Here is a 12,500-nt window from a genome sequence, read left to right as displayed (position 1 = left end):
TATACCTGGGAGTGAATATAAGCAGAATAATGTAGTGCAAAAAACAGCAGCAGTCAAGAGATGCAAAAGACAGCATGTAAACAGTGTAGTATAATACAGTCAGAGGTGCAAAAAACAGCATGTAAACAGTATAATACAGTGAAAGGTGCAAAAACAGCAGTTAAGGAGTATAGTATGGTCAAGTATAAATAATAATAAATAAATGGTGGTGTAATGGATTGAATGAGTGTGTGTTAAGTGTTAAGTCCAGGTTGTACAGTTCGGTAACACACATTTGAGTGAGTGTGTGTGTGTGTGTGTGTGTGTGTGTGTGTGTGTGTGTGTGTGTGTGTGTGTGTGTGTGTGTGTGTGTGTGTGTGTATGTGTGTGTATGTGTGTATGTGTGTGTGTGTGTGTGTGTGTGTGTATGTGTGTGTGTGTGTGTGTGTGTGTGTGTGTGTGTGTGTGTGTGTGTGTGTGTGTGTGAGTAGATGAGTTGATGTCCATCTACTCTTCAAGATGGTTCCATCGTCTGAGTGCATATGCATGACAGACAGTGTGTTTTATACCTTTTTTCTGTAAGTTAAATAAAGTAACGTGTACACCACAGGTTTACCTCAGTAGCTGAGTGTTTGCAGCAGATTCGTCATCAGCTGAACTTGCTTCAGGAGCTGGTGCAAAACTTCACGTACGATAACGACCCCATCGCTTTGAACATGTGCTCAATGCAGGAGCAGGTGTTGTCGCTCTTCAAAAACCTCCTTATCAAGTACGTCATGTTCTTTGTCGGTTTCACAGTAAGAGGTGGTATTTGGCTTGGCTTTGTGGTCAGGATTACATGCAAGTGCAGGATGCGAGTGCTTGTGATGTGTCTTTCAGTTCCATTGTGGTAGAAAGACAGCCATGCATGCCCACTCATCCGGAGAGGCCCCTGGTGCTGAAGACTAATTCACAGTTCACAGTTAAACTCAGGTATGTAAATAGAACATGAATGAACTCACGCTCAAGAGTTATATTGAGTGATACTGGAACAGTTCAAATTTGATGACTCAAATGAATATCTTTATCGAACGACTACAGATCAACTAAAAGCTACACAGTTATCTCAAAAGCTTGTACCTCACCTCAGATAACTACACACTACAGGCAACTTAAATAAAGTTAAAGTCAAATAACCACAAATGAACTTAAATGTACACCAGTTTACTCAATCCAGAATAAACGTCTCTAGGTTACGTATGTATGCTGTGTCAACGATGCTTTGAGAATGTGTCCATGGCGTCACCAGCGGGATGATGTCACGACCAGAAAGCTATAAAAAGCACATGGAGTGAAGCTGGCACCAGCTTCTGTAAGGATTAGGAAGTGCTGCAGGGCCAGTGTGGCATGGAGACGCAGCATCTTGTTTCCTCAGGGAACTAGGGTTTCATATGTAAAGTAGAAACATTCCCTTTCAGAAACTCGAGCACATTATCTGTGTAAAGCTGCATTAAGACAATGTTTATTGTTAAAAGGGCTATACAAATAAAAATGAATTTAATTTAATTGAACTCCTGGAAGCAGCATGGCGGGGGGAAAGGCATACAGGCGTAGCCTTGGCAATACCTGAGCCAAGGCGTCCAGCCCCAGAGGGCCTGGGGGAGTAAGGGAGAACCAATGGGGGCAGTGTGGTGTCTCTTGAGTCATGAAAAGGTCTACATGAGCCCTGATGAATCTCTTCCAGATCTGCTCCACCACATGACAGTGGAGCTGCCATTCCCCGGGTCTTAATCCCTGTCTCGTCAGGGCATCTGCTGCTTGTTTTAGGCTGCCCAGGATGTATGCTGCACTCAAGAAGCTTCCCTTGAACCCACAGGAGGATCTGGTGTGCCAGCCTGTACAAGAGACATAAGCGAAGACCCCCTGGTGGTTGATGTACGAAACCACCGAGGTGTTGTCTGAATAGTACAGAGGAGATTGCCCCTTCGTGAGAACCCTTGGGTCCTGAGCCACCACTGAAGGGGTCTCGTGCAGTAGGCCAAGGGGAATCACATTGGACTCTGCTGCCATAAGCCCGACCAGTCTCTGGAACTGCTTGACAGTAAGTGACTGCTCTTCTCTGATCCTCCTGATGGCCGTAATGATGGACACAATGCGGACAGGAGATAGCTGCACGCACATAAGGTTTGACTCTTATAGTTGCCAAAATAAGTGGTTCTCACACTCTTTTTGCTGTTTAGCCAAAACCCTAGCTCCTTCATGTGAGTGAGAAAAACATCTCAATGCCGGGCCGCTAACTGCTCTAAATGAGCTAATATCAACCAATTGTCGATATAGTTTAGGATGCAGATGCCTTGAATCCTCAGGGAACCAGAGCCGCATCCACACACTTTGTGAAGGTGTGGGGTGAGAGGGCAGGACCAAATAAAAGGACCAAATATTGGTACCCTTCGACCCAGAAAGAAAACCTCGGGAACTACCTTTGAGAAGGGAGGATGGATACATAAAAGTATGCATCATTTAGATCTACCATAACATACCACTCCTCGGATCTAATTTGCGACACAACCTGCTTGAGGGTCAGCATCTTGAACCTGAGCCTCTAAAGTGAGCGGTTTAGCTGACATAGATCTAGGATAGGACGCAACCCACCATCTTATTTGGGAACTATGAATTACCGGCTGTAGAACCCGGACTTTCTGTCTGATGAAGGGACCACCTCGATTGACTCCTTCCTCAAGAGAATGTCTACTTCTTGTTCCATGACCAGGGCCTGCTCGGTACCCACTATGGTGTGACACACCCTATCGAACCAGGCGAACAAGAACCGAACTGAATCATGTAGCCTCTGTCTACAGTGAACAGGACCCTTTGGGACAGGTTTGGCAAAGCTTCCCAGGCTGCCAGATAGTCCCTTAAGGGTATCAATCTCTCTGAACTCTGGTATGGCACTAGAGACTGACCTCTGGTATGCCCTGGTGCAGCTTTAGGAGCCTCGAAGAAGGTGCAACATTTCCTTTCCCAGCATGGTCCCCAGAACATCATATGTCAGGACCTTTTGGCTGAAGCCCTCTTATTGAAGATGACAGTCCTCAGATCTGCCACCTCCTGAGACTTCAGTCCAGAGCGTCTCACAGGATCTGTTTATTTTCCTCCCAATGACGGGAGATGCTGGGTTGTGGTTGGGGCTGTGCCCACCAAGCAGGGAAAGTGGGAGAAACTGCTGGAATACCGCTGACTGTTTCTTAGCCTCTTGGAACTGTTAACAGAGTCGCCGAACAGGCCAGTCGGCGTTAGAGGCGGCGTCCAGCAGCAGGGATCTAAGCCACAAATGCCTTTCTGTGGAGGCTAGGGTGGCCATAGGCCAGCCAATGGCCATTGCGGTCTCCTTTGTGGCCCTGAGAGCTAAATCCACCATACGGCGGAGCTCCTGGACCTCCTGGCTGCCCGAGATGTCTCCCACATCCAGCTTTTGCAGCAGGTCATCCTGATATGCCTGCTCGAGCCACAACCTACATAAGCTCCTTAACCTACGACTCACAAGCCCATCTCAAAACCATCCCAATACCGCGAAGAGAGGGGGCACCCTCCTCAAAGAGTGTCTGCTCCCAGACAAGCCACACAAAGACTGTGTGTATCCCCACTTGTGATATAGCGGGGGCAGGGAGGAACACACAGTCGGTAGGTGTGCCTAGTCCCTTTCTCTTTAGCCATCATTTTAAACAAACAATTGACAAACAATAGAAAACACACAGAGCACTTCATAAACAAACAGAAGCTAGCACCGACTTCACACTATGTGCTTTTGTAGCTCCCTGGGACAGATTACACTGCGCTTTCCATTGGACAGATTACACATTTGATTCAGAGCATGGACAACATGAAAGCGCTTTCAAAGCAGCGTCTTGTTCCCTCAAGGAACCAGATATGTTTTTTATCTATATAAACAATGAAATATGTACCACAGGTAACTCAAATGACCTAATATAAACTACTAAACACCACAGTTAACTTATATTTTATCTGCACTTTTGCACGACTGCTACATTTTGCACTTCTGGTAGATGCCAAACTGCATTTCGTTGCTGTGTACCTGTACTATGCAATGACAATAAAGTTCTATCTATCTATCTATCTATCTATCTATCTATCTATCTATCTATCTATCTATCTATCTATCTATCTATCTATCTATCTATCTATCTATCTATCTATCTATCTATCTATCTATCTATCTATCTATCTATCTGACCACATATGAACTGAGTTAACTTAAATTTATTTTGATTTAAATAAACACCAATGTCAATAATGTTTTCTCAAATGACCATATCTTAACCTAAATTTTAGGTGACCATATATTAAGGGAAAATGCAAATGAAAACCAGAGTTAACTCAAACCAAAATATATAAATTGATATATAATTACAATAGATGAGCTTAGAAATAATTCTTTCTGCTTTATTGCTGTGTATGGAACGTTGTGTTTACCTTTTCACTAGGTTGCTGGTGAAGCTCCCGGAATTGAACTGCCAGCTTAAAGTCAAAGTCTCCTTGGATAAGTACGACGATATATCAGAATACTAAACTTACCCATTTTTATTACCTGTAACTCATTGTTTCATAAATCATTTTCTCTATAGGGACTTAACAGATAAGAATACCTTCAAGGGGTAAGAGATGAAACAAATGTTCCTAATATAACACATGGTACTTTTTTTGGAAAGCCTAATGAACAGTGGATGTTAGATCTTTACTTTCATTTTCTGGTGTAGCTTTCGTAGGTTTAATATATTAGGAACCAGCACCAAGGTCATGAATATGGAGGAATCAAACGGCTGCCTGTCTGCAGAGTTCCGGCACTTGGTACGAGTTACATACTAAGTTATCGCGATATTAATTTATCTCCTTATATAACTATCCAAATCGTAATTATTTATTTATTTATTTCCATACAGCAACTGAAAGAACAGAAGTCAGTTGGTAGAGCCAATGAGGTTGGGAATTTATAACTACTGTCTTAACTGGATATCATCTATAATAATAATAATAATAATAATAAAATAAAATCTAATACATTTTTGCCCAAATGTTTTGGGACATCCGACTTTCTCAGCCATATGCAGTTTATCCCCGAACTGTTAGCACAATGTTGGGGGAAATGTTTCCCTTTAATTGAACTAGGAGACCCAAACCTGTTCCAGCATGGCAATGCCCGTGTGCACAAAGCCAGCTCCATGTAGATATGCTCTACATGTTTTAAATTGCAAGATCTCCTGCTACAGAGCTCCAACTCGTTTACATCCATGCATGATTAATAGGTCACATTCAGGCAAGACATCAGTACCTGAATTTACTAACATCCATACCTGTGAATGAGCACAAAATCTACACAAAATCTAGTGAAACATCTTCCCAGAAAAGTGGATGTTATCACAACAGCAAATGGAAGCACATAACAATTTTATGTTCAGGTGTCCCAAACTTTTGTCCAGCTCTAGATTTTTAAAAAGTCTGCTTGTATGTTATGAATGATGTGAGTAACAAGTCTCTTTTTTCTTCCCCCAGTCTCCTCTTCTCATCACGGAACAACTTCATTCGCTCAGCTTTGAGACTCAACTCAAACAATCAGATATCACCATCGATATTATGGTAAAATAAAGACCTAGTAGATACAGTGGATATCCAAAGTTGAAGGGAATCTTTAAGGAGGTTGAGTATTAAGTGTACTGTGTGTGTGTGTGTGTGTGTGTGTGTGTGTGTGTGTGTGTGTGTGTGTGTGTGTGTGTGTGTGTGTGTGTGTGTGATTGATTGAACCCAGACCACTTCACTTCCTATAGTGATTATATCTCATAACAGCCAGATTCCAGGTGCCTGGGCCTCCATCATCTGGTTTAACATGCTCTGTACTGATTATCAGGTAGGAGGTGTTTTCCATTAGAAGTTTCTTTATGCATATTTAGATTTATAGCATTTGGCTCCTTGATCTTATTCAGGGTTAGGGGCCTTGCAGAAGGGCCCAGCAGTGGATTATTATGTATAGCTGCGATTTGAACACATGCTATTCCAATACCCAATGCTTAACCACTTAACTACCAGTTTCCGCTTTACTATTTATTTACTCACACAATAAAACATCATCTCTGTTTCAGAACCTTGGGTTTTTCCTGAACCCTCCTCCAATGATGTGGGGAGAGCTGGCCAAGGTCCTGAGCTGGCAGTTTTCCTCCATTACTAAGAGAGGCCTTAATACAGACCAGCTGAGCATGCTGGCAGATAAACTACTCGGTGAGCTGAGCATATTTCCTTTCTGCTGCATATCACACACAGCCGCATTCGCATGATGGAACTGTAATGAATGGACATTTGGTAATGAGAATAAGGATGGGTTTTTTCAGTCTGGTTCCTCCCAAGGTTACTTCCTCATACTATCTCAGGGAGTTTTTTTCCCTCACTGTTGTCTCCTCTGGGACATTTTTGTCTCTTACAGAAGAACTTGTGTAAGACATATAACAGGAGAGAAGATGTGATTAGACTCCCTCACCCCCACACATTGAAGTGGAAGCTTAATATTTTGGGGTTGTTTTGGAGGCTGGAGACTTATTCTGGAAAGTGAAAAGAATCACGAAACAACATGGCTGCCATTCCATACTTTAACACCATGCAGTTCCATATAGACTGCGGCTTATTGGAACAGACTTCACCGTACAACAAGTTGATGAGCCAAAGCGTTATTGAGAGAGCAAACAGTCATCTGGAGTGTATTTATCATGGAATGACCTGCCCAGTCATAGCACCTAAATCCTATTAAACTGCACTGGGATGAAGTGGGTTCTCCAACTAGTGAAGAACATCTTTAGAAAGTTTTATAAGAGGCACAGCAAAGTATTTCAGCATTCAACAATTGGAGAAACAAACTGTCCGGATGCCGAGAGTGTGTAAATCTGTTCTTCATGCTAAGGGAGGATTTTTCAAATAATGTGAAACATCTGGATGTTTATAGATTGGTTTGGTCAAAGAAAATCTTTTAACTGTTACATTACCAAGTTTGTGGCATAGAAACAAAAGTAACGTGAACGTGTGTCTCGAAAACCGTAACACACTCACTGTTTCCAGATTTTTGACAGGGACTGTATTACAATGCAAAAACCATCATTAAGCTAAATGTTAAGTTATGGGTTTAATCACATGCCTAGTAGTTTTACTAACTTAAATAAATATTTCAGATAAAACGAAAATCCGTTAATCAGATTGATGGAAGGAGTCTCCAGTGTCAGTGTCATTGTTTTCTAATAGTCTAAGGATTGAAGAGTAATGTATTGTGACCCCTGTGATGTTTTGGGTTTCACTTAACTACAAAAAGAGATAGGAAAAAGACAGGGACAGATGAGGGAGTGTTTATAACTGCTATAATGTAACTGAGAAGAGGAGCGAACTCATTTTGGAAATGAAGTCATTTGAAGTCATTTGAAAAGTCGTCATTATCATTACTGTGATGTCCCACAGGTCCTGAGGCTCAGGAAGACCCGGACACTGCTGTCAACTGGTGTAAGTTTATCAAGGTGAGCAAATCACTGCAGTTTATTCCCGTCACTGTAACGCTCATACAGACCTGCTTTGTTTCTTCAGACCTTGGTTCATTTATCTTCTGTCATCGTAAAAAGAATTATTTTTTATTTGTATTTGAATATACACAAAAACACCCTGCAAATTGCAAAAGTCCATAAAATAAAAATGAAGAAAAAAATGTCTGTTCTTTCTGTGTGGCCTGGTGGTTGGGGGACTCCTGGTCTATACGACTCGGAAACAGTGTGGCGCCTCAGAACTCTGTAACAGAAAACAGAAACCAGAAATAATTAGTTCACCTCCTGAGTCCCTTCTCCGATTCAAGTGTTTGGTTTATTTGTTTTTAGATGTATGTTTGCTTTTAAATGCAAACAATAAGTTCATAATTCCCAACTTATTTTACATACAAGCTTTAAACTGCAGCTGTAAGATACAGATAAAAATCACATTCATAAAAATGACATGGGGACCAGGAGCCTCAGCTGAGTGTTGAGTTCAGGTTTAATTTTTTTTTCTCACAAAATGTATCCTTGGCTGAACAAGATTAAAATGTACAAGTCGGTAAAATGATCTTATCTTACGATCCATGCAATACACAGCTCCTCATGCTCCTTAAGGTTTGGTGTGAAGGTTGAAGTGTTATCGCCACCTACAGGACACTAGTTGTAATAATTAGCATAGAATTTGCTAAAATCTTGATATAAAGGAAGGAAAAAGGAAGGAAATATAGAAAGGAAGTGATGATAGAAAGGAAGGAACGATTGAAAGAAATAAAGGAATGAAGGATAGACAGGAAGGAAGGAAGGAATAGGAAGTATAGAAAGAATAAAAAGGAGAATATAAAAAAATAAAGAAGGAAAGAATGAAAGTGGAAGGTAAAAGAAAGAACAAAAGCTAGAAAAAGAATAAAAAAAAGAAAGAACAAAAAATAAAGAAATACAGATAAATTATGAAAAATACAGTTTAGCATTTACCAGATACATAAATAAAGCTTTATTGACTTGGTGTTATGTCTGCAGGAGTAAATACTTCCTGATATCACTGCACATGACTGTTTGATTAGAGAAGAGAGTGTGAAACCCTGTAGAGATGATGCCGTAATAAACGAAATCTACTATCATTTCTCTTTACCTGCACTTACAGTTGCTATTTGCTGCATTTTCAGGAAAACATTCACGGGACGTCGTTCAGTTTCTGGCTGTGGCTCGACTCCATCCTGGAGCTTATCAACAAACATCTACTTCCTTTTTGGACTGACGGGTGAGTGAAATGCACCTAAAACTAAACTAACCTCCTGAAAGAAGCACCATTAATTTTCACCTTTAGACGTTTTTTGGAATTTTTTAATTCAACAATTATAGAAGGAGTCTCCAGTGTCAGTCACATTTAAAAACTCACTGTATGTGTAAAGGTTTGTGGACACCTGACCATAAGATCGGTGGTTCTTTTTGAACATCCAATTCCACATCTAGTTTTGCTGTTCAACAGCAAGCTTCATTTGCTGTTATAATCCACTCTTCTTGGAAGATGTTCTTCTAGATTTTGTGGAGATCTATGTGAGAATCATTCAAGTCAGGTAAGTGAGGAGGCCTGGAGTGCAGTCAGCATTTACATTCACCACAAAGGTGTTCGATTGGGTTGAAACTTTATATCAAGTGATCTTCCACTCCAGCCATATCTTCATGGAGCTGGCTTTGTATATCACGCACACACAGCCTTTGTGTGGATTGTTTGGGAGCAGAGCATGCTAAGTTGGTTCTCGAGGGAGTTGACTGAAAGCACTGCGCTCGCATGTCGATGTGATCGCGCCGCCCCCATTGGGCACTCTTCCAGGAGGGTGCCCTCACTCCTTGCGGTTCTGATCCTGCTCATGCTGAGGCAGAGCAGTGCTACAGTTCCTGGGTTTTGCAGGTGGACCTCACCTGCCCGGTCCAGGTCCCTTTCGCAGCCTACGGAAGCACGCCTTTTGGAGGTTGTTTCTCCCTGCGCTCCAACTCTCTTCCTCTTAGGCTAGCGAGCCCGAGAGCGAGGAGCTCCTGGAGGTTGTGACACGGGCCGTAGAGAAGCTAGATATAGCTTGGCCAGCCAATGAGCATTAAGCCCCTCTGTCCAGTAAGCTCGACAAGCGCTCTGGTCCGAAGCCCCATGAGGTGACAGACCTGAGGACTGTCATCTTCAATAAGAGGGCTTCGACCAAAAGGTCCTGACAGGACCTTCTGGGGGGTGATCGGAGGGCGTGTAGCACCGCCTTCCTTGGTGCCCGTTCCTCACTGGCCCCTTCAGGGAAATCGTTCGGTAAATGTGGGCACTACCAGCTCCAGCAAGCTCGCTCCTCGGTTTCCACCTGGCATCGTTGTGGACCAGGATGACTCGCCACTAGAGCTGCATCAGGGCATTGTCCCAGCGTACTCGAGGTCAATCTCAAGAGACTGATACCCTTTGGAGAGCCTGGGAAGCTCTGCCAGATGTCTCAATGGGTCCTGCGCACTATAGAACAAGGCTATACAATCTAGTTTGGGTCTCATCAGCCCGTTTCAACGAGGTTTGTCCCACTCTGATGGGAACTCCTCTAGGTTATGTATTTAACAATAGTTCCCTGAGGGAACGAGACGCTGCCTCACAATGCTAACGCTTCCGCATTGTTCATGCTCTGAATCGCGTGTGAAATCTGGCCAATGATGAGATGCGGCGTCACCGGCAGGGAAACATCACGACCAGAAAGCTACAAAGAGCGCAAGCGATGGAGCCGACACTAGCTCTTGCAAAGAGAAGGAAGGTGCGGTAGGGATGCAGGGAGTTTGGCTCAGAGATGCAGCGTCTCGTTCCCTCAGGGAACTAGGGTTACATGAATAACCTAGAGACATTCTAAGAGTCCAATCATGCTCCACTGACCAGTCTCTGCATAGTGTGAAAGAGCACAGCCATGACCTCCATGTGCCACGCAGGAAAAGTGTCACCAAGGGGTGTTTACCCAGCGACTGCTTAGCAAGAGGAGTACAATAAGCCACGATAGCAGACACGTAACCTTTCAGGTCAAGGGAATTAACCCTGCAGCAGACTGTTCCTGCAGGGACTCCAGCCCTGAACCAACCGGGCAGTTAATTGGGGCCAAGTGGTGGTGCTCCCACCACACAAAGAACAGACGCCATTTAGCGGCATACAACCTCCTTTTGGAGGGAGCTCTGGATACTACCTCACTACTTCTGTAGAGAGACCAGCTACCATGGTCTGCCCATCCATCGAGGGGCCACCAGGAGGTGGAAAAGTGCAAAGTGCAAAAGAGAACGTCTTTTGGAAGGATAGAAAGGAAGGATAGAATTGAAGGAAGGAAGGAAGAAAGGATAGGAAGGGATAATAGGAAATAAGAATAATAAGGAAGGATAGAAACAAGGGATTGAATGAAGGAAGAAAGGAAGTAAGGAAAGAAAAAACAAAAGATAGAAATGAAAGAAGGAAGAATAGAAAGAAAGGAAAGAGATAACAGAAGAAAGAAAGAATAGAATGAAAGAAACAACAGGACAGAAAAAAATAGAAAGGAAGGAAGGAAGCATAGCAAGGAAGGATCGAAAGGAAGGAACAAGGGCAGAATAGAAAGGTTGCTACCATATCCCGTGGCATTCTATACACTTGTGTGTCTTCAACTAACAGTTTGGAGAAGAACCACATATGGCTGGTCGGAGTTCCTTCTGACCTATCGCAATTCCAGACTTCATCACCATGTATGGTCAACCATGTATGGTCAACAGCATATGGTGCTGTTGACCATACAGTGTGTCTTTCTTGTACCTGTGTGGCTACTGAAGAAAATAACCAGCATACCTTGCACCATCTGCAGGTACATCATGGGGTTTGTGAGTAAGGAGATGGAGCGTGCTCTGCTGAAGAACCAGGAGTCTGGGACATTCCTGCTGCGATTCAGCGAGAGTCATCTAGGAGGAATCACCTTCACCTGGGTGAAGCAGGCAAACGGTAAGAGCTAAGAAATGATAGGATAGATAGATCGATAGATAGATGGATAGATGTACAGTATGTATGCGTGTGTGTACATATATATATATATATATATATATATATATATATATATATATATATATATATATATATATATTAGATAGATAGATAGATAGATAAGATGCATATATAGTGTACAGTATACGGGATGTACAGTATGTAAGGTGTATATATAAATACATATATATGAAAGTTATCTCCCCTTCCAAGAAAGATACAATTCCCTACTTTATACCGTATAAGTTGTAATTAAGCTTATAGCAGAATTCAGTATTTAGTGACTTGCACTTTTCCACCTGCTGGTGGCCCCTCGATGGACTCTCGCTGGTCTCTCTACCGAAGTAGTGAGGTAGTATCCAGAGCTCCCTCCACGAGGAAGTTGTATGCCGCTAAATGCGGTCTGTTCTCTGCGTGGTGCAAGCAGTTTTATCCAAAGTGTATTAAACACTTCACAACTAATATAAATATATATATATATATATATATATATATATATATATATATATATATATATATATATATATATTATACAGTGGAACCGGTTATCTAGCCTCGGTTACCTCGACAACCCTATTAAGTCGACGTTTTTGAAGTGGAACCGCCAAATTCTCGCTTTTTCTAAGCATTTTTTATCGGTTATGTCGCCGAACCCTAATATCTCGAGCACAAGGGGGGAAAAATTTGCCATTTAACGTCGATTATCTCGGATTATCTAACGTCGATTATCCCTCAATACAACACCTGGAGCAGCTGTAAGCCTTGATTTTTCCGCCACTTCGCAATTCTTCTGCGGCTGCACGCAGAAGAATTGCGGAAGTGGCGGAAAAATCAAGGCTTACAGCTGCTCCAGGTGTTGTATTGTATGCTGGTTAATCTCTGCTGTTAGTTAGTGCACATATGCCTTTTGTTGTTAAATGTTATGCGATGAACGGGAGGCGAAAGCCGCGCTTGGCGGCGCAGAACGT

At 42.5% G+C, this 12,500-nt stretch overlaps 1 protein-coding gene across 5 annotated transcripts in view; it reads left to right on the top strand.

The window, feature by feature from the left end:
• LOC124383401 (signal transducer and activator of transcription 1-alpha/beta-like) overlaps positions 1-12,500 on the top strand; it is a 29,002-nt gene that overhangs the window by 12,824 nt on the left and 3,678 nt on the right. For 4 of the 5 annotated variants that reach the window (XM_046846006.1, XM_046846008.1, XM_046846007.1 and 1 more), the window contains exons 9-20: positions 590-748; positions 859-951; positions 4,461-4,520; positions 4,602-4,631; positions 4,734-4,824; positions 4,917-4,955; positions 5,527-5,610; positions 5,780-5,878; positions 6,111-6,246; positions 7,465-7,520; positions 8,690-8,784; positions 11,360-11,493. In XM_046846006.1, coding sequence (XP_046701962.1) covers positions 590-748; positions 859-951; positions 4,461-4,520; positions 4,602-4,631; positions 4,734-4,824; positions 4,917-4,955; positions 5,527-5,610; positions 5,780-5,878; positions 6,111-6,246; positions 7,465-7,520; positions 8,690-8,784; positions 11,360-11,493 — 1,076 coding nt within the window. The remainder of the gene's footprint in view (positions 1-589; positions 749-858; positions 952-4,460; positions 4,521-4,601; positions 4,632-4,733; positions 4,825-4,916; positions 4,956-5,526; positions 5,611-5,779; positions 5,879-6,110; positions 6,247-7,464; positions 7,521-8,689; positions 8,785-11,359; positions 11,494-12,500) is intronic. The other variant, XM_046846009.1, reaches the window with a different exon arrangement.

The sequence above is a fragment of the Silurus meridionalis genome, chromosome 3 (assembly GCF_014805685.1).
Source record: "Silurus meridionalis isolate SWU-2019-XX chromosome 3, ASM1480568v1, whole genome shotgun sequence".
NCBI classification, from domain to species: domain Eukaryota; kingdom Metazoa; phylum Chordata; class Actinopteri; order Siluriformes; family Siluridae; genus Silurus; species Silurus meridionalis.
The sequence above is the reverse complement of the archived record's forward strand: the minus strand, read 5'-3'. Positions and strand labels throughout refer to the sequence as shown.